The sequence below is a fragment of the Penicillium chrysogenum genome (genome assembly GCF_028827035.1).
Source record: "Penicillium chrysogenum strain IBT 35668 chromosome Unknown utg000002l_segment0_segment0, whole genome shotgun sequence".
NCBI lineage: Eukaryota > Fungi > Ascomycota > Eurotiomycetes > Eurotiales > Aspergillaceae > Penicillium > Penicillium chrysogenum.
This window is the reverse complement of record NW_026622750.1, coordinates 4,957,083-4,982,071: the sequence shown is the minus strand read 5'-3', so window position 1 is coordinate 4,982,071 and position 24,989 is coordinate 4,957,083. Positions and strand designations below refer to the sequence as shown.

General features: G+C 47.5%; 9 protein-coding genes across 9 annotated transcripts; 2 read left to right on the top strand and 7 right to left on the bottom strand.

Moving 5' to 3' along the window:
- Positions 1–3,795: 3,795 nt before the first annotated feature.
- N7489_005096 (uncharacterized protein) lies at positions 3,796–4,845 on the bottom strand (the record flags this gene model as incomplete). The annotated part of the gene is made up of 1 exon (XM_056710848.1): positions 3,796–4,845. One exon carries the CDS (start codon positions 4,843–4,845, stop codon positions 3,796–3,798), a length of 1,050 nt encoding a protein of 349 aa, XP_056569269.1.
- A 4,164-nt stretch (positions 4,846–9,009) lies between these two features.
- On the bottom strand, positions 9,010–9,531 carry N7489_005095 (uncharacterized protein; the record flags this gene model as incomplete). Its single annotated transcript, XM_056710847.1, has 1 exon — positions 9,010–9,531. One exon carries the CDS (start codon positions 9,529–9,531, stop codon positions 9,010–9,012), a length of 522 nt encoding a protein of 173 aa, XP_056569268.1.
- A 1,620-nt stretch (positions 9,532–11,151) lies between these two features.
- Positions 11,152–11,688, top strand: N7489_005094 (uncharacterized protein; the record flags this gene model as incomplete). The annotated part of the gene is made up of 1 exon (XM_056710846.1): positions 11,152–11,688. One exon carries the CDS (start codon positions 11,152–11,154, stop codon positions 11,686–11,688), a length of 537 nt encoding a protein of 178 aa, XP_056569267.1.
- A 321-nt stretch (positions 11,689–12,009) lies between these two features.
- N7489_005093 (uncharacterized protein) lies at positions 12,010–12,549 on the top strand (the record flags this gene model as incomplete). Its single annotated transcript, XM_056710845.1, has 1 exon — positions 12,010–12,549. One exon carries the CDS (start codon positions 12,010–12,012, stop codon positions 12,547–12,549), a length of 540 nt encoding a protein of 179 aa, XP_056569266.1.
- Positions 12,550–12,986: 437 nt separating this feature from the next.
- On the bottom strand, positions 12,987–14,535 carry N7489_005092 (uncharacterized protein; the record flags this gene model as incomplete). The annotated part of the gene is made up of 8 exons (XM_056710844.1): positions 12,987–13,282; positions 13,330–13,408; positions 13,483–13,839; positions 13,898–13,997; positions 14,047–14,090; positions 14,140–14,269; positions 14,330–14,377; positions 14,438–14,535. The coding sequence occupies 8 exons, from the start codon at positions 14,533–14,535 to the stop codon at positions 12,987–12,989; spliced, it is 1,152 nt and encodes a 383-aa protein (XP_056569265.1).
- A 679-nt stretch (positions 14,536–15,214) lies between these two features.
- N7489_005091 (bZIP transcription factor) lies at positions 15,215–15,751 on the bottom strand (the record flags this gene model as incomplete). The annotated part of the gene is made up of 1 exon (XM_056710843.1): positions 15,215–15,751. One exon carries the CDS (start codon positions 15,749–15,751, stop codon positions 15,215–15,217), a length of 537 nt encoding a protein of 178 aa, XP_056569264.1.
- A 1,584-nt stretch (positions 15,752–17,335) lies between these two features.
- Positions 17,336–18,819, bottom strand: N7489_005090 (uncharacterized protein; the record flags this gene model as incomplete). Its single annotated transcript, XM_056710842.1, has 4 exons — positions 17,336–17,453; positions 17,505–17,662; positions 17,715–17,795; positions 18,754–18,819. The coding sequence occupies 4 exons, from the start codon at positions 18,817–18,819 to the stop codon at positions 17,336–17,338; spliced, it is 423 nt and encodes a 140-aa protein (XP_056569263.1).
- A 3,091-nt stretch (positions 18,820–21,910) lies between these two features.
- N7489_005089 (uncharacterized protein) lies at positions 21,911–23,149 on the bottom strand (the record flags this gene model as incomplete). Its single annotated transcript, XM_056710841.1, has 2 exons — positions 21,911–22,533; positions 22,591–23,149. 2 exons carry the CDS (start codon positions 23,147–23,149, stop codon positions 21,911–21,913), a joined length of 1,182 nt encoding a protein of 393 aa, XP_056569262.1.
- A 423-nt stretch (positions 23,150–23,572) lies between these two features.
- N7489_005088 (uncharacterized protein) lies at positions 23,573–24,761 on the bottom strand (the record flags this gene model as incomplete). Its single annotated transcript, XM_056710840.1, has 3 exons — positions 23,573–24,124; positions 24,191–24,376; positions 24,441–24,761. The coding sequence occupies 3 exons, from the start codon at positions 24,759–24,761 to the stop codon at positions 23,573–23,575; spliced, it is 1,059 nt and encodes a 352-aa protein (XP_056569261.1).
- Positions 24,762–24,989: the final 228 nt, after the last annotated feature.

Sequence of the window (24,989 nt, the reverse complement as noted above, 5' to 3'; positions counted from 1 at the left end):
GAAAATATTTGGCCGTCCGGACAAAGCGTAATGTACAATCTTCTCAAAGCCCGCTTGCCGAACTGCCCCAGATGATGACGTTAAGCAGAAAGTGATGGCCTTAGAAAAGAAGCACGACGCTGTTGTTATGTAACGCATTTGTCGGCTGAGCATGGAAATGGCCCCAATGGGGCATCTAAGCCGTTGCTACGAAAGCATCATTCCTCATTAGTGAGGATTGTGGAGCCGTTTGTCTCCCAATCAGATGATACCAAGAAGCAAGCTGACTTACTGACCCCGCAACTCTAATTCCCTGATATTTCTCCATGGCCCCCATCAATTACGGTAGAATTTTGAAAATAGTTTACCCCCAGACACTCACTCTTTGTCTCTCTGCGTGTACTAGACACCAGTAGACAAAAAAAATGGGCGACGATATTGTGCGACAGCAGGTCGGCCTTGCAGCCAATTCAAAATGCGAGAAACAAATACGAATGGGTCGTTCATGTGATCCTCCGCGCAGCAGGGAGCAAGGATGCCAAGAGCCCATTCAATGCGCGTAAATGCGTACCTCCCAATAGTGGAATTCGTCTAGCAAAGGCGATCATCTGCCAAAGTTTGACATGCCTTTGTGCGATCGTAATCGAGACAACTGTACTGTACGTAAGTTGAGCAGAATTTTTGTTGATGGCTGCGATCCCATCTTGTGAGAACATCTTTGAGTTTCAGACTCGCAGTAGGGGTCGAGTGTTCTACAAAGCAGGTCGTCCCCACACAAAAGTCCCTGAGATGCAGAGATACAATACATGGGATTCGAAGAGCTGCTGTCGCCCGAATATCCTTACCTTAGTCCCTGCATTTGTAAATTATATTTCAGGCGTGTCAAGGCTCATTTTTCCAGAGTTTGAGACCAGACCAACCGCCGATCTGGAACTAATATCGTCGAGAAACCATAAAAGCTGAGCCAACTCCGAGTTACCGCCACGCTCGGCCGGAACTCTTTGATGGCGGTAAGACGCCCACGCCAAACTCGAGCTTGCTTAGGGAACTGGTCTGCTGGTTATTAGAGGTCCACTCGATGTGGGCGGGCTTTCAGACGCACGATGAAAGTCTGATGGTTTTACATTTCTTATAAAATCAGGATTCTGCTCCACATACTCGAAGCTAATCCATGTTCATTTCCAGTGGACGTTCTCCTTCTCGTGCTTCTGAATATTTTTGGATAAATCATAGCATTCTGCCATGCCCAGATCTAGGTTTAACAACAATGTCATCTCCACGGTGATGCCGATTAGCCATTTTTATCTGGGGGATGATGAGACAGATTACCTTGGAAAATGTTTTACAGGAGAGGTAGAAAGCGTTCGCCTCACATTTGAGGATCAATATGGCCGAACCCGGGATCTGCAGTGCGAAATTGCTGAAGATGTGGACTTTCTCCCTAACGAAGGTGTTGTGCTATTCGAACACCCGAGTGAGCGGTTTTATCATACAAAATTAATGAACTACTACTGACAGACCCTTTTTAGGGGTCCATAAGTTATACCTTCAACAGGGCAGCAAGAAGACTTGGCTACTTTAAAGCATGCAGCTAAACATTCCTGGACGTGCGTTGCAATGTGAAGCCTATCTGACTGGCAACATAGACGCAATTTCAGAAGTCATTCCACTGTTGCTACACAAAGGATATATGGATGTCAATATTTGGTCACAATAGCGTTACATGTACCAACGAGCGAATCAAGGATGTTATGTTTTAATCCAGTTGCCGTCTCCACATGATTCCCGAGCCGTCAATTGATTTAAAGCATATTCTCAGGAGCAACATGGCACCCAGATCGTAGTTAGCCGTTGTTAGGGACGTATTGAAGAGAATTGCGTTTTTGACGCCTCAAGGATCGTTAGAGGGCCATGATTCAGCCGCGCTGCGCAGCCACGATAAAGTTCCAACTGGCCGAGGGTATTTCTTTTTGTGCTTCCAAAATTTCTAGAGCCTCTAAGTCCTTTGATCATAACCTGCTCGTAATGTGCCGATATGATAGTATTTTTTGAGTGTTCCTCTTCCAGCACCATTGGCGATGTACGGGTGGTGAATGGTGTCAGAAAGCTGAATCAACGTTGACGTCAACGTTGGATTTAAAAATACCATTGAACACCAGCAGCATGCTTGTGTTCCGCTCATAGAAGATATCTATCTGGGCCAAGTTGGCTTCCTTGCCAGTTGCGGGACTTGGTTAAATTTCCCACTTTAAATTCGTTTCCTAATCCGGCTTGTTGGCTCACCGAACAGTGATGGTATTCCCATGGCTTAGAAATGCTTCCTACGTTGTCTGTTAGACATAAGCTCAACACAAGAGACAGAAAATAGGTGACTATGTTTCTGGGAGCTGATGGGTATTTTTTTCAATCAACAGCAAAGCGTAGTTTCCTCAAATACAGAGAAGTGAGTATCGCAAACCGGCCAAGACGAACTACGTCGGTATCAGAAATCTTCCTGTGGCCACTATTCGTCCAACTTGTGAACATACGTCGTTAAGACTGTTGATAATATACTCGCGCCAATTTATAGGACAGTAAATCCTGGGAACAAACGACGTGACTTCGGGAGCTGCTTGAGCTGCTTCACTCCCAAAGATCAGACGCTTCTCAAGAGGCTGTCAGCATTTAAGGTAAAAACGGTGCTTCAACTTGAAACATACTTATCTAGTAACAGCCTCTGTGGAATGCCACTAAGACAACAGGTAATCAAAAGGCATCTGGCGCAGTTCAGTATCACCTGAGCTATTTTTTGCAAAGGCAGGATTTGCGTGAAAATAACATAGCACACATAATCTTCACAGTACCCGGAGATAATGACCTGCTTCATATGTCTCCCTCCCACTCTTTACTTTGCTCAACTCCTCCATTGGCCTAGACCTGCCAGGCGTCACCCTCTTACAATCTGTGATTCTGGTTTGAGGACACAAATGCCTTTGGGTACTGCCGCAGCCACGATTCGGATGCGTCTCGTCATTCATTTCCTTACCATCACCTAGCTGGCCCTTGCCAGTCTCACTTCGGCCATTGTATACTTTGCGGTCGACCTACGAGACCGTGCAAAATCCAACCTCGTGACGCCGAGCGACTCTATTTTTGACGTCACATTCCAAAACCTCACGGACAACGTCGTCGACGGCATGGTGATTGCGGCCCTGGTTTCAGCCCTGTTTCCCATCTTTGGGTTGATCCTTGTAGTCGTCCCGAAGTGGCTGAAAGAGAACTGCATCGCTCGGCTTTACTAGGGTTGCATTCAAATTATCGTGGGCATGATCGTGCTCTCCTTAGGGGGTTGGATTGCCAGCCGCGTCCACGGCTTTCAGACATCTTTCGAGTTTTTTTGACAGGGGCCACATTCCATATTACAAGATTATGTATTATGGATCCGTTGGCCAGGCCGCTTTCGGATCTTACTGGTCATCGTGTCCTTTGTGCGTTTTGTCGTACGTGACTTACATGGTCACTAGCAGAGAACGTGCACCGAGCCTACAACACAGTCAAAGTGGCGGTTCCAACTGCCTACTAGAGTAGGGCTGTGAGAATGAGTCAGCAGGTATTACGAATAAGAACGATCGCAGAATTTTATGATGGTTTTCGAAAAATGAGGGAGGTGGAGTCCATAAGCATTAGAGAGGTGCGACGATAGGGTCATGGAAAGGAATGGACTTACTGCAGAGTTACGGAGATGATTTAGATATTGAATTTCCTAATTGGAACCAAAGCATGTTCATCGCTTGATCGGACTAGCCGGCCGATATTGGCCAACATTGGAGCAGTATTCTAAGTGGCTTGATGTAAAGACAGGTCATGGTTGAAGATGTGCTCTGCATAAATATCCATCAACCTTGGTGGCCGTAAGGGCTTCAAAAACTGACCCTGGGAACTGTCAGAGATCGAGCATATATAGTAGCTTGGGTGTTTGGTCGCTGACCAAACATTGTGCCTTTTTGGCCAGATGGCGTAGTGGTAAAACCCAAGCACCCACGAACCGTCACAAATGTACGCAATCCGTTGCTGTTCAGTTGGGTACTGAGCGGCGCTGTTGCTCAGCTTATCGTAGACTTTGTCTCTCCAGCTATCAAACGCGCCGCGATCTCCTGAGAATACAGGTGCATCAGGGAGCTTTGGGTTATCGAAACGTCCCGAACTGGTCGTGTATAGTGGGTGGGAACCGCCTCGTCGTATCGGTTCGGTTCGGTCCTCCAGAGAGGCCTCGTGCTGGGGAACACGGCTATCGTTGTTTCTTTCCGGAACTGGCGTTGTTTGTCTCGTCGTATTTATCAGCGCAATGATTGACTGATCTCGATCACGCTCTCGGTATGCTCCGTCCAACTTCGACGTCAGTTCCTCGACTCGCTTCTCTGCCATGTCTCTTTGCACCGTCATACGGTCTCTTTCACGTCGCAATTCTCGGTTATCTTCGCCTAAACGTATGACTTCTTCACGGATTATCTGATCTGTAACTTGATTCGTATTCATTTTTGCTTGTTTGTCCATGGCGAGTAGAACGTCCCACCAAAACTCGAAGTGGTGCCGCAGTCGTGCCAATTGTTGCGCTCTGTCTAGAACGCAGATCGCTCGAGTAGGGCGTAATGGGTGATTCGGGCTCACGTAGTCAAACGCATCAATCATCGGGGCCGCGCCCGTGTTTTCTGCTGGTGTTGTCTTGTCATCGTCATTGCTGGGCTGGTAATCATCGTCGTCAGAGCCGTCATCATCGACGATGGTAGCTTCTCGTGCTATCACGGTGTCTCTTCTTGTCCGTCCTCTCCATTCTACTTCCTCGGCCCCTCGAGCGTTAGAATTCTCATTGTTGGACTTGGACGTCATGGTGTCTTTGGATTGTGGTTGTCTTTGTTGTCTTTGTTGTCTTTGTTGTCTTTGTTGTCTTTGTTGTCTTTGTTGTCTTTGTTGTCTTTGTTGTCTTTGTTGTCTTTGTTATCTGTTGTCGGGGTTGGCGCTACGTAATGTGAGGGTCTCACATATACATAGAGGTGGATAGTGTTTCGGGATGAATAATCAATATTAAGAACAACTATAGTTGACTCTAGATACAAGACGTAGCGCGAGGAAGCAAAAGAAAGGTAGCTTCCTCGCGTTCAGGGGAACCCATATACACCATGTGGGTCCCGCGTAGATCATATCTCCATCCGTTCCGTATGCTTCATGTATATCCCTGACATTACCCCCTCCTAAACAACTAGGAGCTCCTGCGACGCCATAATTCAGTAGGCGAAGGCCGATCTGGGTTCTGGCTGTGGAACTCGTACAAGAGTTCGCCACTCCCTGGGACCAGGTCCTGTTGGGGTCGCCACGAAGGAGGGTAGCCTTTCCATTTCACGTAGTACTCCAGTCTTCTCTTTCCATGTCGATTCTTGGTGACGCGTGAATCCAATATCTTTTCGATCATCCATTCTCTTCTCTCGGTGTTATCTTTATTCAATCTGATTCGGGGTTGAGTAGATTCGTTCTGGCTAGGAGAGGGGATCCGAAGCTGCTGGGCGGAGCAAGCTCGTGTGGAACACGTCGTGAAGTCTCATTGCTGGGGGAAGCTCCAACCGGTACGTGACTGGGCCCATGGCTTCTGCAACTCGAAATGGTCCAATGAACTTCTCCGAGAGTTTTCTGGCTGGTCTTTCTATACTCAAATTCCTTGTCTCTAGCCACACTTCGTCTCCTTCACGATACTGTGGTGCTGGCATTCGGTTCTCATTTGCGTACTCAGCGTGTTGCGCTTGAGCCATGGTCATCTCCAAACGTAGTATTTCTGTCAATCTCGCCATTTCGTCCGCGAAGGCGTCCGCGGTACTGATATCCATCTGTTGCTTCGCGGGTAGTTTTCGTGTCCCTTGGGGCGGTTCATGTCCCATTCGGGGATGTTGTCCGTACACGGCGTAGAAAGGTGTCACTCCTGTTGTCGCCGACTGATGATTATTGATTGCAAATTCTGCAAGAGGTAACCAGTTGACCCAATCGTCCTGCGAATAGTTGACGTAGGCCCGGAGATACTGCTCTAGCCCTTGGTTGGAGTTCTCCGATTGGCCATCTGATTCTGGGTGGTAGGCTGTAGACAACCTGGTCGCAAATCCCTAACCGCTGGCAAAGCCGTTGCCAGAGGCGGGAGGTGAACTGTGTCCCTCTATCTGATACAATCGTCGTTGGTAGTCCGTGGTGATTCCATACGTGGTGCAAGAACAGCTGCGCCGTGTGCTTGGCATTCGTAGATCCACATGCAATGGAGTGTCGTTGTTTCGAAAGACGGTCGGTCACGACCATGATGTTCTTGCAAAACTGGCCCGTTGTTTCGTTTTTACTTCTTGGCAGTTCGACAATGAAGTCGACTGCTATGTCTTCCCACCTCGCACTCGGTGTGTCCAGAGGTTGCAAAAACCCCTGGTACGGCAGTCGTGACGTTTTGGAACGCGAGCAGGTGTGGCAATTGCGTACATATCGCTTAACGGTTTGGCCCATCTTGGGCCAGTAGTAATTTCGTGAGAGTAGTTCGTAGGTTTTGGCTCTTCCTGGATGCCCCGCAGCGGCATTGTCATGGCACGATCGTAGGAGACGGAGGCGTATTTCATCTTCCTCCGGCACAAACATTCGGTATTTCACAAATAACCTTCCATCTTTCTCTACCATCTCGTTGATGGGGATCTTGAGTCGAGCCAGCTCTGTCGGTAGCTGGCGGTCGTGCGTGTCCATAGTTTCTCGTATCTTTGCTGGTATTGGATCCTTTGTATAAGCAGCGGTGATCAAATCATCGAGGGGTTGCTGCGTATCATCTTGATTTTCGTGTAACGTATTCTGCTTCAAGGCAAGCGGATGCATTCCGGGTGAGATGTTTTGCGGCTTGATCACTGTCTGATCCTGATGTCGTGGCCTCTCGTCGTCATCCGTTTGTGGCATATCTGACGACCGTCTGGTCAAAGCATCTGGTTTCCCACCCTGTGTTCCTGGACGATAGACGAGTTTGAAGTCGAACCGTGAGAGAAACTCGCTCCATCGCGCTTGTCGCCGACTGAGGCGCTTGGTTGTCATGAAATGTTGGAGGTTCTTGTGGTCACTGATCACTTGTACAGGAGTATCTGCGCCTTCCAGCTCGGCACGCCATTCCTCAAAAGACTGTACAACGGCCATGAGTTCTTTGTCGTAAATATCATAGTTGCATTCCGCCGGTGACAGCTTGCGGGAAAAGAATGCGACTGGGTGCAGGGTCCCATCTGGATCAGGCTGTGACAAGCAGCCGGCATTGACGTAATCCGACGAATCGCACTCGATAGTGCTAGGCTTGTCTGGGTCAAAATGTCGTAGAATTGGTGCTGAGGTGAACGCTTCTTTGAGCTCTTCGAACGCAGTCTGGCATTTATCGTCCCATGTGAATGGTGTATCTTTTTTGGTCAATCTGGTGAGAGGGTTGGCTTTTGCGGCAAACCCTTTAATGAATCTTCGGTAGAAATTCGCAAATCCAAGAAAACTTTGGATGTCCTTGATGTTTTGTGGGGTAGGCCACTCTTTGACGGCGGAGACTTTCGCTGGGTCCATCTGGATGCCGTCCGTACTCACAATGAGGCCCAAATATTTCACTTCCTGTACGTGGAATTCGCACTTTGCAATGTCGGCCTGTAACCCATGCTCTTTCAGGCGTTGTAATACTTGTCTCACGTGCCTCTTGTGTTCGTCCAATGAATTGCTGTAGATCAAAATGTCGTCTAGATATGCCGTGCAAAAAATGTCAAGGTACCCTTTCAGGGCATCGTTCACATAGTGCTGGAAAGAAGCAGGGCCATTCGTCAGCCCGAAGGGCATCACAAGGTATTCAAACAATCCATATCTCGTCCGGAACGCGGTCTTCCATTCGTCTCCCTTGGCGATGCGAAGGCGATTGAATGCCGCTATGATATCCAGTTTGGTGTAGTACTGAGCTTTACACAGCCGATCCAGAGTCTCTCGGATCAATGGGATCGGGTATCGGTTCTTTACCGTGAGCGCGTTGAGGGCAGGATAGTCCACACAGAATCGTAGCCCGCCTCCCGGTTTTCGAACAAACAGAACTGGAGAGGCGGCGGGTGATCGTGATGCTCGAACAAATCCTTTCCCTAAGTTTTCCTCCAGGTATTCTCGTAAAACGAGGAGCTCGTCTCGGGACATGCCGTACACCGGGCCGAATGGCGGCTCGGTGGCTTCCTTTAGCCGTATTTTGTGGTCGTAGCCGCGGTGCGGTGGGAGCTTGTCGGCTTCTTTCTGAGAAAACACGTCGAGAAAATCATGATATTCCGGAGGTAGTTTTCTTTTTAGGATCAATTCTGATCTTAGGGGCTAGCGCCTTCTCGATATCTGCCATCGAGGCAGCGAAGATGGTGAATTCTTCGGATCTCTTTCTTGCTTTGTCTGTCAGGTAGAGAAAGGGGGACGCTCCAATAATGCGAATGTCGAGCGTATTCCTTTCGGTGTCTTTCGTCGGTTTCTTCATTGGTCTTTCTTTTGTGATTCCGCAGATCTCAATACTTTTCTTCATCCCACAGTGGTGGTGACAGTGTGCAGAATAGAATGTCAACGTGTTCTTCTTCCATGAAATTGTCGCATCGTGGAGCTTCAGCCAAGGAATCCCGAGCACAATCGGTTGCTGACTCAACTTGGTCACAAAACAGGGCAGAGTCTCTCTATGCCCCTGTATGTTCATCGGTATTCGTGTCATATGGGTGATCCGCCCCGCGACCGATTGTCTTCCGTCGACTACCTCGAGTCGTCGCGGGTGGCGTAACAGTTCCAGTTTCAAATCGTGTTTTTGCGCAAAAGTTTGATCAATAAAAGCCATTCCATTTGCCCCGCTATCGACAAGAGCATCTATCTGCACATTCTTTCCGCCCTTGTGGAGAGTGCATGGCAGGATGAGGTGATGACCATCTAGTTCCACTTTCTGCTGCTGCACAGAGCAAGCGGAGATTCTTATTGATCGTACTTCGTACTTCGTCCGTCCTAAATCGCGACTTCGATCTAGGACACGTCTTTTCCCTCAACGACCGTGCTTGCATCGTCGGTGTCGGATTCCATCGTCGCATTGTTTACTTTCGCTGTTCCGCGACCAGCAAGGCGTGGCATCTCCTTCATCTGCGGGTTTGCACACTCGTGGATTCGATGTCCGTGCTCACCGCACTTGTAGCACCGGCCATGCTGGGCAAGCAGGGCACGATCTACCGAGCGGGGAACATAGCCTTCAGATCGTGAGCCGAAGGGTGTCTGTCTTAGGCGTGACTTTTCGTATTGCGGATTGGTTCGGGTGCTAACTACGCGGCTTGGCAACCGTCTTTCGTAATCACGCATGTCATGATCAACGTCTCGATAGAAGTCTACCAGGTCGTAAAAGTCTGCGGGTTTCTGCAACCCGATGACTTGTCGTGCTAATTCGTTTGAGATTGCGTTCTCGAGTAATGGTATCATAGCATCTTCAGCATATCCAACTTCCGCAGCGCAGCGGGCAAAGTCGGCATAGAAGTCATCAAAGCTCCTTCTTCCCATGCGCAGGGTGCGCAATTCATTAATGGCCCTTTTCCTCTTGTTCTTGTCACCGTAAATCTTTTCTAGGGCTTCTAATGCATCTTCGGCGGACTGAAAGCTGCGTGGATGATCGGGTCGGCATTGAGCCCGTATTTGCTGATACGCGACTCCGTCAGTGCGACTACGAATGTTGTCAGGGATATACATGAAGCATACGGAACGGATGGAGATATGATCTACGCGGGACCCACATGGTGTATATGGGTTCCCAAGCTACCTTTCTTTTGCTTCCTCCGCTACGTCTTGTATCTAGAGTCAACTATAGTTGTTCTTAATATTGATTATTCATCTCGAAACACTATCCACTTCTATGTATATGTGAGACCCTCACAAGGGGATAGACAGTGCCTAGGAATGCTTTTGAGTTTCCCAGGTTCAACATATTGATTCCCGGAGTCAACCTAACCAGCATAGGAGTTTGCCAGAGTCCCTCGCCGGCCCGAGATGTGTTTTCTTCTGTAATAATCTCCGTCTTGACGCGACACGGCTCCACTGAGATGAATCCATGTCTACAGTTCTTTGGCCACCACCGTTAGGTATGAACAAAAAGTACTATTATCTACCCGCACGGTTTCGATCTAAAAAATATCCAAAATTAAGCGAAACTGCCAACAGTTCTTGTGGGTGCATTGGCATCTAGTACTTGCAAAGCTGAAAAGGTCGCGTGGTTTTGGTGCTCTGCGAGTTTGAACGTTCAGAACTTCATTTATATCATTTCTAAGCTTACTCCAAGGTCTAAATCATGGCTATACTCTCTGTTGCTGATCCGAATACGGAGTGTCTGGTCACGTGTATTCACGCGTGATTAACAGTTGCTTTGCTAATATCTCATTCCCGTCACACCGCTGTAAACTAAGATCACCTCCGAGTGGAAACTAGTCGTGCTGACCGGCGGGGCAGTGCAGACGTAGAAGGGCCTGGTGGTATATGAGCCCTACTAGTCTGGCCGAGCGACGGGGGCCATTCTCCATACTCTGCTCGACTGATCTCCCTTGGGGTCCCACTTACCGCTGACGCGGCTGATTCTGACTCGGGGCATTTGGTGATGAATTCCTGATAGTGGCAAGTTCTCTCTCGGGAGATGAACTCGGCTACTCTTTTCGCTCTATCGGATGAAAGCGTGATGCTGTGGGAATTCCAAAGTCACAAAATTTGCTACCACTGAGTCAATTTTCGCCTAGCTAGTCATAACTCCTTGAATACTTCTACCCGGCATCCCATGCTTGCACCCAGACAAGTTAAGCGTGGCATCCGGACAATACATCTATAGTGCTGTGTAGGACTTTACCGCTTGTTACTTTCTTCGTCTGTCTGCAAAAGATGCCTGCAAATATGTTATTTACGGGTGGAATTCCACAGATGGAACAACAAATCACAACACCATCCTCGCAAATATGTGATGAACATGATCTGGCATACAAATGCTCTTCCATGATCGCGCCCAACTAAAATCAAACGATGCTCCTGGCCCTGCCGGGTGGCCTGGCATGGAATTTCATCAAAACCATGGGTGCCTAGTTATTTCTCAGGCGTCGCCTCACTCGGTACAAAAGCACGAAGGCAGTTGGGATGGTCTTTGTCATGGACAAACAGGTTGCTCGATTGATCCAGGTTCCATCCACTGTGGATCGCGACCTCGTATCTGTTGGCTCGGATCTCTACCTCAGTGCCGGTCAACCACCTCCTGGGCACCTTGACTATGTGCCAAGTTTCGAAGAAACTTGCCTTTTCCCAAACCAAGCGAACATCAATTCTCCCTACCCACGGCCGCTTGAGGCACTGCGGCACGACAGCCAGGATGATGTTGCTGGACCCTGCCAAGCCTTCGAGCAGCCTGTCAGTTTTCTATATAGCTCGCAGGATCCGTCCAATTTGAGCCTCGGAGGTTCCCAATCCAACATTCCTCGACGGCAGTTTAAATGCGGCGTTCAGGGATGCAAGAGCCATTTCAAGCTTCGAAAGACCCTTAACCGTCACCTGGCAAGCCATTCAGGGGAGAGGTCTCATGTCTGCTGGGTGCCTCGGTGTCAACGCAGCTTCTTGCGTCGGGACAACCTTAAGCACACTATGCAACGCACGGGAAACGTAAGGGCCGCAATCGCTATGTGGCTACCTTAGATAAGACAGCATCTGCCTATAACCCTGAGTTCTGTGGGCAGCTAACGCCGGAAGGATGGCCGCTAGATTACTCTGGCGAAGACTGATCCTGGCGATCGAGATGTACGATGGTGGTACAATGAATCCGAAAGGAAAACAAATCAATCAAATCAAACCAAAAATGCCAACAGTTACGTTGCGAGCCACCAAACCTTCCAACATCCATGCCGGCTCTAGGAGTGAGTGATGGGCTTATGAGAAGAGGTGACCTGTACATGAGAAACCTCCAGGAGCTCAGCAAGAATAGCCGCTTTCTCTCTACTCGACGTTTCGAGTGTAAACATGAGCTTTGCCCTAACAAGCCAAGATTTTCCCCTCCTTCGCTTCAGTAGGGAGGAAACTGAGTGGTTGGTGGAACTATCAGATTCGCCCGCGTTTATCTTGAAGTTTGTCGGGTCCACTGCGGAATATATCCATATGAATCCGTTGGAGTGCTCGAAAGAAGCGGCACTCGCGTTCCATTTCGATATCAGCGTGTTGAATAATGGCCCGAAGCTTGTGACTGGAAGGCCAACACAGTCATATGCAGTCTTGTCGAGTCTCTCTGGACGCAGAGCCTTGAGTATCGATTCTGCCTCCTCGATCGACTTTGAATCAATAACGACCGAGTCCGATACCCAGAATTCAGTTGACCAGTTATTGAAAAAAGTGGGACCTTCTCGAATACACAATGCTGGAAGCGAAAGCTTTGCCATCATAGATTTGAAAAATTCTCGCCGCGACGCGAAGAATCATCGCGATGATGCTTCCCCGGAGATGACTACTACTGATGTCAATGCCAATGGTAACACTACCAATACCACTGCGGATTCGGCTGTCTAGATGGGTGTACCTATACCCCGAGGATATGTTTATGTACCAACGACACTTGCAACACCTTGCAAGCTATGATACGCACGCGATTGAGTTTCCTATATGAAAGCGATACCCACTTGGTTGATTTGATGAACACATACCACCTCTGTTTATATGCCAGGATATCTTGATAATACCAGAAATCGTCTGGTTATCGACCTAATGTTAATACGATAATCTGTTCTTACTCTCTCCCTCATCCCACCCCGACAGTACATCTCAATTTGCAGTATTGTCAAAAGCAATTGTAAATTAAAATTGAGATCTTTATAATCATGAGTTTACTCTAGCATTAAAATGGCTAATTAAAGAAAAAGGTCCAACGAAGCTGAAATACATAACCGAGATACCTGAGAGATATATCACTCAACCGACATCCATTCCATCAACCTGGCGTATTGATTTCATCGGCCCGCTCTGGCCATCTTTGCTTGTTTCTGCGTGGAATGATAGAACCTCGCTGTACCTAGGATAGTCAGCAGAATGTCCGGAGACGCGTCAATATATACTCCTAGGATGATGGTCTTCCAGATATCAGCTGGAAGATCTGCTTCGAGGAAAGCCCAGTCGAAGGTTTCTGTTGCGACAGGTTCGTCGTTGGGATCGTGGTATGGTGCGAGATATGGGGATGCGAGGGCTTCTGTTGCGGAGATTCGTACTTGAGGGTCGAATTGAAGCATTCTGTCGATCAGTGCCGCCGCTGATTTGGTTAATATTTTGTTGTCTTAGGGAGTAGGCCAAACATACCCTCTGCGTTGGCCTTGGGGATGAGCTGTGATATTGGCGTGCGGTTTCGCTTTGGGAGTGAATTGATGAAGTTCAATGTCTGCAGGAAACAGAAACGTGATCAGCGAACCTATGTTCATGGGTGAAATATAATTACAGGAGTATCTCACTCACGTTTTTGTTCGTGATATTCTTGATGACTTCTTCAGGAGGGTTACCAAGTAGATCGGTGATAACACAAAATTGGTTGATATGGTTCTTTCCGGGGAACAACGGCTCGCCCAGGAGTAATTCAGCGAAGATACACCCAGCACTCCATATATCGACGTTTTCATTGTATTTTCGCCATGTGAGCATGATTTCCGGCGCACGGTAGTACCTCGTCGAGACGTAGCCGGTCATGTTGGATTCCTGGACGCGGGCCAGGCCAAAGTCACATATTTTCAAGTCGCAGTTCTCGTTGACGAGAATGTTGCTCGGTTTTAGATCTCGATGGATGACGCCGGCTGAGTGGAGATATTTTAGACCGCGCTGCAATTGTCGGTCAGAAGATCGTGTTTGTTGTGTTTTTGGTGTAGATGGCACCGACCATTATTTGATACATGAAGTATTGGGCGAATTGGTCTTCGACTCTTTTTGCCTTCAGGATTGTGTTAAGATCGGTTGCCATGAGCTCGGTCGCGAGGTATCTGAGGTTATTAGTACCTTCCGTGTAAAGATCGTGGAATCTCTTCGTACATGTCTTCCGAGGGAGAAATGAAGATGTCCGTCAGGTTGATGATCTGTCAGACAATAAGATATTTATTTGTACTAGTCATTGGGGATGCTCACATTTTCATGTCGTAACTGTCTCAGTAATTTCATTTCTCGGAACATGTGTCGTGCAATTGCTGGTGTCTTGAAAGGTTCAACGAGTTTCTTTACGGCGACAGTCCGATGAGTAAGTTGATCTCTTGCGGAGCTATAAGGGCGGTAAATGTTAATATCCACTGATTATAGGTTTGCTTCAAGGGGTTAGTACCAGACAAGCCCAGATACTCCAAGGCCAAGAGGCTTCCATTCCGTATAGCTAGGTTCGTATAGTCTTAGTATACATACATCACTAAGGCATTGCCAGCTTTGTTCTAACCGTTCAGTTGTCTCGAATACTGTGCCCATTACTAATTTTTGGGAGAAAGTTGCCATTAGCTCCCCGTAGGGAGGCGTCAGTAAGGGCGTGGGCATCATCGGCCGATGATATGGAAATAAATAAAGGGCTATAATACAGGGATTAGTCTGGTAAACGTATAAGGAAACATAGTGAGGATAATATGAACCAAAATAAGAATTGAAAGTGGACTCCATAGAAGACTAAATAGAAAGACTAAATAGCCCAAAAGAATATAGAGCCAACTGTTCGATGCCGTCATGCCGTCAAAAAGTCCTCGGGTAGTGACATCAGAGGCTTGGGGAGCTCCCCACATCTCCCAGCACATCCAGTACGGAGTACATTTCCAGCATGGAGATAGAACCATCTCACACATTCCATTCGCTTTTCATAGTGTGGATCAACATGCGTGTCTACCCCGTGTGACCCGAACATCAGTGGAATAATAATGGCTTAGTCCAGGTTCGAGGGTCTCAATGCTTTCGAGGCTTCTGCACGAACGGTCACGGTGTGGCATGCGCCTCAAACGTCATGGGTATTCATTTCTGCGAATCCTATTCTGTTTGGATTATCATGCGCAAATGGTTTCCTTAAATGTCATAGCAGATTCGTAGATTCGTATATTCATAACTAACCAAAGTTTCCATGATTTTCAGTACTCCGAGTTTTGCGATCCTGAGATTAATACATAGTATAGTATACAGCGCCCATCGCTAAAGAAGAAAAAAATAGCCTCCCAATACCGTAGAAGGTTAGACATTAGGTAAATCCATTGTCCGCATCAATGAAGTTTCCAAAAATCGGGTCAGGCAAACCATTCGGCTCATAAGATTCGTAAAGTGCAAAGTCGTTCGCTATCGTAGGCAGACCCGTCCAGTCGTTATTGTATGCGCCCGGTCTGGGGTTGGCATCATCAGCGACCGACTCATCGGACCACGTCCCATTCGAAAACGAACTTGATGAGCTGACAGGCAGGCCGGAATTATTCGCATCCAGGTTGGAAGGATTTTGCAGGACGGTCTGGGTCATTCTGGCGAGCTGCTGGTTGATTTTCTGGTCTTGGCACTCGGCGTGTTGGAACATGAGGTTTTTCAAATCCCAGACTTCTTCTCGTAGACAGTTCAATTGTGCTAGGAGGATATCTTTCTTTTGGGTTTCGTCGGTAAGACGCCACTCGATCTGTTCGTGTTCTCGCTTCTTTCTTTCGCGGCATTTGTTGGCGGCCATGCGGTTTCGTTCGAGGTGTTTGGCCCGCCCGGGGCTGACGGAGCGGGAGGTGGGTGATGCGGATTTCATTTTCTGTCACGCGATAGAAGGTGATTTAAAAGAAGTAATAGAAAGTAATTGGGAATATAATGAGCGGTTTCTACTTTCTTTTAGTCAATGAGAGGATTTTTAAAAATCTACCACGTAGAAATTCGAATTTCGATACATGGAATAGATGGAAGCTCCAAAATATATAAAAGAATCTGAACCGAAATCGATGACGTACTCTCTCAAGGATTTGGACAGGATTTGGATTGGAAAATATAAAAGCAAGCTTCATACCAGCTGCAACCTGGCGTGATCCGGTTCTGGGATCCTTCCAATCGTTGCCTCAGGTCATGTTAATCTGTGAGACATCTTGGAAGTTGGAATATACTATATGTGGGGAAGAGGTGGCAAAATATTGTATATAATTTATTTGTAGATCCATACGTATGTACATATTAATGGCTGAACTATAAAGATCTTGATTTTTGACATCATTCCAATGGAAATATCTACGTATTTGGCGAGTTGATTGTGATCTAGATCACTGGGGGTGAATAGAGAGGAGGTACAACCTAGTAGGAATAGTATCAAAATACAATATCTGTACCCGATTGAAGCAATTGAAGACTTGGACTCCATCAAATTAGTCCGGGGATATAATATGGTGGTCGACTCCCCACTATCCACAGTTTCTTCTTGAAATTATACGAGACATTCCATGGAACCGGACTTGATTTAATACAAAATATATTTACATAAACACCTAGCAGCACAGGTCAACCAGTGATCTGTTCGTCGATATAGCGCCTCATCGTCTCAAACTCCGCTTTACCAAGAGAAAGTCAGTCGAGGATTCCCGAATACGAACCACCCATGGAACCAAGAACATCAAACCTACTATATCCGATACACCACGATGGCGCTCAAACTCATCGCGTGCATACCTCTGCAACTCAGTCCGTGTTGACGACGGAGGAACCTCTGAGCATTGTCTGTTAGTCGTCATACATAGCTCCAGAATTGGGGTAGACGCACTTATTAATGCTCGCATGATTTCCCGCCATAATGATTATACCCGCTGTCTTTGGATAAACTGTATGGGTCATTTAGTACATATACTTCAGACCAAGCTTGGGTTCCTTACATGGTCTAGACTGACGGAAGGCTTCTTCAGTTTGGAGGGCTGACTGCGCGAGATCGCGGCGAGGAAACGGTGCGAGGGACGCATTGGAGCAAATTAGAACATGGTATTATGGACGAAAGAAGGATTGAATGCGTCATAAAGACTTTTATTCTGATGATAGAGATGCCGATTAGCTATAGGAGAAGGGATATAGAAGGCGTTGAGGTGGATATTTCTGCCGCTAGGATTGTTTTCACGGTCAGGTGATCGTCCTACTATCTGCGACGAACCGAGGGAATACAAGGTTGATTGGCTTTGTACAGAAATCACCGCGATACTAGAAGCTATATAAGACCTGGTTTGCGTAAACCAACTACACTGTGCATGATGATTAATGGTAGACATGGTGGGTGTGAAAGAGGAAAAAGTTCATGTAAATGTGTGCTAGTTAGACTTTTGCCATACGAGATGATTTGTTTCGATAGATCATTCTTGTCTAATTTTTACTCCTGCAGAGGTTGACTCATGCTACCAAAAGTTATACTCTTGATAGTCATAAACTCGTCAATACCGTACTTGCTGCCCTCACGGCCGAAGCCACTCTGCTTGACACCGCCGAATCTATAGAAACGTTAGTGCCTGATATACAAATACGGGAAGATGTAAACTTACGGAGACGCAACATCACTAATCAAACCAGTGATGACACCAACCATGCCGACATCCAGGGCCTCGGCAACACGGAAGATGCGACGAACATTACCACTGAAGAAGTAGCGAGCAAGACCGACCTCAGCATGGTTAGCCAGGTCAACAACCTCCTTCTCGGTCTTGAAGGGGAAAAGGCGGAAGCGAGAAGCATGTCCTTATGCCCGTAAGAACAGTAGGGTGGTAGAAGTTAGGTCCGAGCGCCGTAGCCCGCTGGCCACCGATAACAATCTCGGCGCCCTTGCCAATAGCATCCTGCACATACTCGTGGGCCTTGTGCGCGCTCGTGAATGACAGGTCCGTGGGTGACTCCGTCCTCGAAACCACCACCGAGCTTGAAGTCTTTGATCTTCTGGACAAAGCGCTCGGCAAACCTGTACCTTGGTCTTATCCGAGCAATATTTTTCTCAAATTTAAAACAGGTGGCGATGGAAGCAGATGGGTCAACCAACTTAGGGGATATAGTGAGGCTACGATTTGAGGGCGATGTTGTTTATTTTTGACTGTTTCTTTCGACCCGTGAATGCCTACTGAGTCAGAACCTGTTTCACTTTTACTCATGCTACTTCGAATCAACATTGTTTTCTTACCTTTAGAAGTCTCAGGGAGTCGCGTCAGTCCCAGAAGCGACAGTGACTTCTGCTGCTAGGATTGTCTTGCAATAGAATCACTCGTTTTTGATCGGTGAGCTCATCTTCAAGACACTTCTTTCAAACGCAACTCGCTTGACTGGGTCCTGTGTGATCATCTCCCACTCACCGTCGTCTTCATCCGAGGGATCGTCAAGGTAACTTTCCTCAGAAGAGAGAGTGACTGGCCTCTTATGAGAAGTCATGCTTTTTACAACAGACTTGACCTTAGGCGTGTATGTGGTGGGATATAGTAATGAATAGGAGGAGTTGTCCTTATGAAGGAGGCAGATTGTTACCGTAAGAGGGGAGAATAACACCCTTATAAAAGGTCCAAGACATTTAGTGTCTCACGTGCAGCAGCCGAATACAATTAGCATCACGTGGAGGAGCCTCAAAGCTGTCATACCTCAGCTACGCTAGAGGATTTCCTCTAGATGGGATGAAATAATTCTTGCAACAGACTTGGGTTGCCTGAGTCTTGGGGAATACACTTGATCTAGAGTGGAGTAGGTTCCCGAGCCAGATTGAAATTTGCCCTGTGAATCCCGTTACGATAATGAGAATCAAGAGAAACGACACACCGAGCGCGCCGACGGTTCCCAAGTGCTCAGTATCGCTTCGTAGGGCACGGCAGTTAAAAAGAACATAAGAAATGCTGCCAATAAGCCCAAGACATGCGTTTATGACAATGGCTTTTATCACAGTCTGACGAAGCTGATTCGGAGTCCGAGGAGGATTCATAAGAATATGTCCGTTGTCGCGTAGAGATGCGCGTGATAACCTTTGCTCGAAGTGAGATAGTTCCGATAGCATCGTTGCGATCTGAGAACGCGTGCTTTCTATCCATGATTCGAGCTCGATAGGGGGACCTTTAGAGGAATATCTGTCACAACATAAAGTAAAACTGTTCAAAATATCGGGTTTCCTCTTCAGACCTGAACTCGTTTTGATAACCCGCTTGCGGCATTGATAAACTTGAAGAAAGTAGTGGCGAATCTCTTGAGGAGAATAGCTAGAGGGACATCATCTATTGCTTCAATCTCCTCTTGGATGTCACTGATCAAAGAATCAAATGGGCGGATAATGGCGTCGCTATAACAACCTTTAGTTCCGGGATATTAATCACAGACATCAGCGTGCTCACATGAGAATCAGACACATGCTATGGCCAGTCAAAGTCGAGTGATTTCTTAACCTCATAATCCGCCCGTCAAGGTTGAGTTCCTTTTTCTAGGAAACGAGACGCTTAGTGCTCCGTGACTGAATAGTAGAGCATACAGGTTCGATGAGGGCTTTCTCAAATTAGACGAGTCTGCGGGTAAACGAAGAGATAGAAAAGCATAGCCTGGATACAGGTCTATCTTTTCATTTGTTTCCCTCAGTCTCATATCTTCCGCAGTTAACGGATGAATTGCAAAAACCTCCGAAAGGGCCGCCACATCCTCTTCGGTAGGATTTGAAGCATCGAGCAACCACCAAAAATCATCGTGGGGCCCTGCACTCAAAAGCTCGTGAAGAGGGCCCAGTTTTGACTCGAGATGCTCAAGCGTGGCTGCGTGCACGACCGTGCGGATAGTGGACGAAAGAAAGCTGAATCGCCTCTCGCGCGAATGATTCGAGTGACAGCGCATACTGATGTGAAGGGACTCGTACGGTAAGTTAAACCAACCGATCTGATACTTTTGTGTAGCTGCGCACTAAAGTTTCACACATGGTTACACAATTACTTACTGTACGTCATGAAGTCGGGGCCTCGAAACATGGCTGAAGTGAAGGCGGTAGGTAGTCTGGTGCGTTTTCTGTCAAGAAGCAAGGTGTCAAGAATCAAGTAATAGTTAATCGTGCCAAGCCAAACCACTGAAAGGCGCATCACCGGGATATTGTTATTACGAAGGGAAGAGTTTTATTTTCTTGCCGGCGTTATGGATCTGGCGGAGGAGCGGATGAAAATGCCGCCTTCCAAGAGAAACTTACATAATCCGGGGGTGGCATGGACCGATTTCAAGGTCTAGACGTTGACGACCACCTTCACCAGACCATTCACCACCACGCTCACCACAACAAACATTTCACCAAGACAGCATCCCAGCACAGCACTCACGTCTCTGTTTGCTCTGAAATCCGCTGGCAGATGCTGTATAACATCGCGGCGAAGGGACTCAACCAGCTGACAGAATGTCAAGGCAGAGGCTGGGAATACGGCAGTCGCTAACGAAGAAATTCTGGTTTGAACCTTACGATTTTGGTGAATGAATTTGCGAAGATCTAATCTATGTATCCAATTATGATCATTCGAAATACGAAACAGACGACGAAGATCTTGCGCAGGTCTTTGCTTCTTCGAGTACTCTTGAATACTCGAATACTGGTCCCTAGCACCACGAAGAGGTGCCTGCACGGGCTAGAGGGTCTTTTTGTCGCAGATGTCCCTGCGAGGCGCTTTGTTGACGCAGGACCTAGGCTGCGGAGAACTTGGTAATGCAGCGGTCTCCTGCAGAGAACTTGTTAACGCAGCGGTCTCCTGCGGGTCTCACTTGTCATCACAGCGTCCCCCTGCGGAGTTCACTTGGTAACGCAGCGCCCCCTGCGAGGCATATTGATGACGCAGACCTATCCTGCGAGGATTGTTGTTGACGCAGACCTATCCTGCGAAGCACCTTTTTACACTCGCGGGGCTCGTGGCAGCGAGGGAGCGCAAGTCTTACATCACTGGGCTCGTGGCAGCGACAGCCGTGGTCACGGAGACTCTCAAGCCCGCAGGCGAGAGAGGGACACCATGACACATCGGAGTGTGAGGACCGAAGTCCTGATTTTTTTGGGCTGGGAATCAAGCTCCTTTTATATTTTTTTCGGCTACGTCTCTACCAAGGAACCAGTTGCGCAGATGGTAGCGAGAATCACTGTCCGAAAACTCTCTGCGAAACCCAAACTGCAGAAACAGCAGGTTTGGCGCTTCGCGACTTACCTCATTTTGCTCTCCATAACCAGACGAATCAATTGACCCCATATTTATCCGTCTTCCGCCTCTGCGGTGGCCGCCATGGGTGGGAAAAGGAAAAAGGGGTCATCCACGTGGGCCGACCCAAACTTCGACCACGTGGAACTAGAACCACGAGCGCATGCGAAGAAACTCCTGAAGATTACCCAGCAGTGGAAAGCTACAGCTGACGAAGGCGGAATTCCTCCTCATGATCGATTCGTCGAATTCCTCGACGCAGTGACGTCCCTGACGACCAAGATGCGCGACAGCGAGATGCTCCAAGAACTAGGACGCATCCGCGCCCTGCTGACCGAGCACGACAGAAAGCACTCCGATATGATATCCAAAATGCAACACACCATCGAAGTCCAGGCCGCAAAGACACCAGCAACCACCAAATCCGTCAGTCCCCTCCCGATCCCCCGATCGACCTCATATCGCGATTAGACCTCGCCACGGCCCATGAGGCCCATGGGCCCGCATTGGGCTACTTCTACCTGCCCATGGGCGGGCGGGCCGTTTGACTGTCGGCCCATGGGCTTTTGATGGGCGGCCCATGGGCCTTCAAAAAAGTAAATATAGAATCCCCGTGACTTGCACAATTTATGCGTATTCCGCCTGTATTTTATGATATTGAATTGTATCGTGTGGATGAATTTTCATGGATATTGTGTACACTTCAACTTGATTCTAAGTGTCATTTAGAGTTCGCACCATATTCATCGTTATTAAAACCAAATATCTATCAGTTAAATTAGCTACATATCAACCTCATATCCATCTAAAAGCCTCGAGCGTATCCGACGCCTTTTTGATGGCTCACGCTGAGTACTTCTTTCTTCAAGAATTGCTGGACCAACGGGAAGGTCGTCATCTTCATCTTCTTCTTCGTCTCTATCTTCATTTTCTTTCCCTGCTCCTAGGTCTTCTAGTTGCTCCGTAGGCGTATCATTTCTTCGCCTTTTACAGGATGTTCTCGGGGCATTGGCGTCAAAAGCAATCCCATCCTCAACAGAAGGGAGATGATCCTCCTCTTCATCATCACTGATCAATTCATTCAGGTCATCATGCGTAAACTGAGCATCGTTCTCCTCTGCTGCTATCTCTTGTTCTTCCTTTGTGAGGAAGTCCTTTACAAAAGCCAGCTGTTTCTCTTCAATGTCGAATCGGGTAGCACACATAAACATCATCAGATCTTGAATTGTTGTAGCATTCAGTGATCCACGACGATAGTGACAGATATCCCGAGCAGAGTTGAAGAGCCGCTCAACGCCTGCACCGGTAGCTGGAATAGAGAGAATATCGCGTGCAAGGCTTGCTAGCACCGGATATTGGCGCTCATTTTCTCTCCAGAAAGTAAGAGGATCAACCTCAACGGTCCCTGAATTGCATCAATACTAGTATTACGGTGTCTAAAAAAGAAGGAAGAAGAACCTACCATTTTTAAGGTACTGTGAAAGCTCATCATCATGCTGTGGGGTTGGTATCGATTGATGGTTTCTTGGCCTTGTAAGAAGGAATTGAAGTCTTGAGCGCTGAGTCACCGGTGACTGAGCGATAGGTGTTGATTGACTACCATAAAGCCGTCGTTGGTATGGTTTTAGCTGTTCCTTCAGGCTGTTATGGTATTCTGTCCGCCAATAATGATTCCTGTCCGCCCAAGCAGCTTGCTCGAAAAAGCCAAGCTTGTATTGAGGCGCAAGGATAGTACCAATTGCGTAGAGGTTATTATGAGTCTCAGCAATCTTGTTATAGTACTGCGAGAGCTTGTCTTTTGCTGCGTAAAGTGCGTCGACCATCAATCGTTTCCAGGCGACTTGCTTTGGTTCAAGCTGGCCAATTGAGATTTCAAGATGGTTAAATAGCTGGCTATAGATCCCAAAGACGCTATGGATTGTAGCGTCTTTCGTCTGGGAAAGAGCAGTCGTAAACTCGAAGAAAGGTTTCGTAAGGTAAAGAAGGTAGTCGATTTGACGCCACTCCTCTCGATCCAACATTAAGTGGGGATGCCCCTAATGTGAGCAGAACTCATCAAAGATCGGCTGCAATCGTTTTGCGCGTCGAAGCATTAGAAACGTCGAGTTCCAACGAGTGCGTACGTCTTGAATCGGAACCAGTTTCGGTTCTTCTGTCTGAAGACTCAAGAAAGCATCTCGGCGTTGTGGACTTCCATTGATGAAAACTGCTAAACCACGAATCTTTGTAATAAATCAGTAGAGCGACAGCGAAGCGACGTGGAACATGATTTACCTTTTCTAGTGTATTTGCAATCTCTTTATTTCGTTGACTCGATCGAAGCGCTTGAGACCGACTCTCCGACCACTCTCTTTCCACTACTTGATTTTTCGGATTGGCTTTGATCCGACTAAGAAGCTTATTGAGGCTGAGCTGAATCACATGTGCGATACATGGAATGCGGATTATAGTAATCTGCTCATCAAGCTGAGTGCCTGAATTGACTCCTGGATACTAGTGATCAATGTGTTGTTGTTTGATGCATTATCGGTCGTTACGGCCAGCACCCGATCGACAATTTGATGTTGTTGGAAGATTTTCAAGAGGACCGCGCTTAAATTAGCACCTGAGTGGGCTCCTTGAAGTGGCTGGAAGCCAAGTAAAATCTCACGATAGTTCCAGTCCTTATCAATGAAGTAGCCCGTGATAGCCATGAATGCTTGAGAGAAAGGGGATGTCCAACAATCCAATGCAATTGAAAGCTTTGCATTCGGCGGAAGATTTTGAATTATGGTTTTATGAGACTCCTTGACGGTATCACGAATTCGGCGCTGTACCGTTTTGGCTAATGGAAACTCAAGAGGAAAGGGGGCGGATTGGGCGATGCGGAGTAGCGATTGTAGCTCAGGATGTTCGACAATCTGGAAAGGAAGCCGGAGAACAGTAATAGTTTTCATGATTTGCTGCTCCCATCGTTCCTTTGAGAAGTAAATAGTATTGTCACGAGTATGAGACGCCTAAGATATGTTGAACAATCATTAGCATAAGGAGGAACAAAAGTCTCAAAAGATAAAAATGCTTACCGAGTCTTTGATAAGCTGGCGAATATGAGGCTGCTTGTTTGCTTTCGCACCAGATTTCTGGCATTTGGGCCCCTCCCAATGCCTTCGTAACGAGTGCGTTCCATTCGAGCTCCAGTTTGGATGTTCCAAGACCTTTCCGCATCTCTCGCACATAACCTTTGGTAGGCCAGACGTATAATGGGCTATCTGTTTGAAGCGAGTCCAAATATCCGATGTGTTGCCCGTTCCATCCCAATGGAGTTTTTTTTACATTCTCGCTATCATCTGCGTTAACCTGTAGGCTACCCTGCTTGCTGCCTTGCTCTGTCTGGAGCCACCAGTGGAGAAAGTCGTCTTTGCTCATTTCGGTATATAAGACAAAGGATTTGTGTCGGTCGGATCCAACGCGTTCGAGGGCTATAGGAATAGGAGGGGGTTGAATCAATTCGGTGTCAGTAACTGAGGTAAGGGTTCGCTGACTAGACGGTGGGTCAAGCATGAATGAATCATCCGGGATAGGGTAGGGAAAGCGTTCTGAGCTGTCTCCCTCGTAGACCGACGAGGAATAGATGTCAGAGAGTTGAGACCCCATAGTATACAAAATTGAGAAAGGTAGTATATAGAGAGAGTAAGAAGTGAGAGACTTACATTGTTTCTTTGCTATAACTAAGAGAAAGAAGAAGTCTTTAGCGTTAGGAAAAATTATGTGAGGCTGATAAATCATAAAATGGCTGCTGATCTATGGTTTCTAGTGGTTTAATTGGCCGATATTTGCTGCAGCCCGCATATGGCCCATGGGCATTGCCCATGGGCCGCCCAT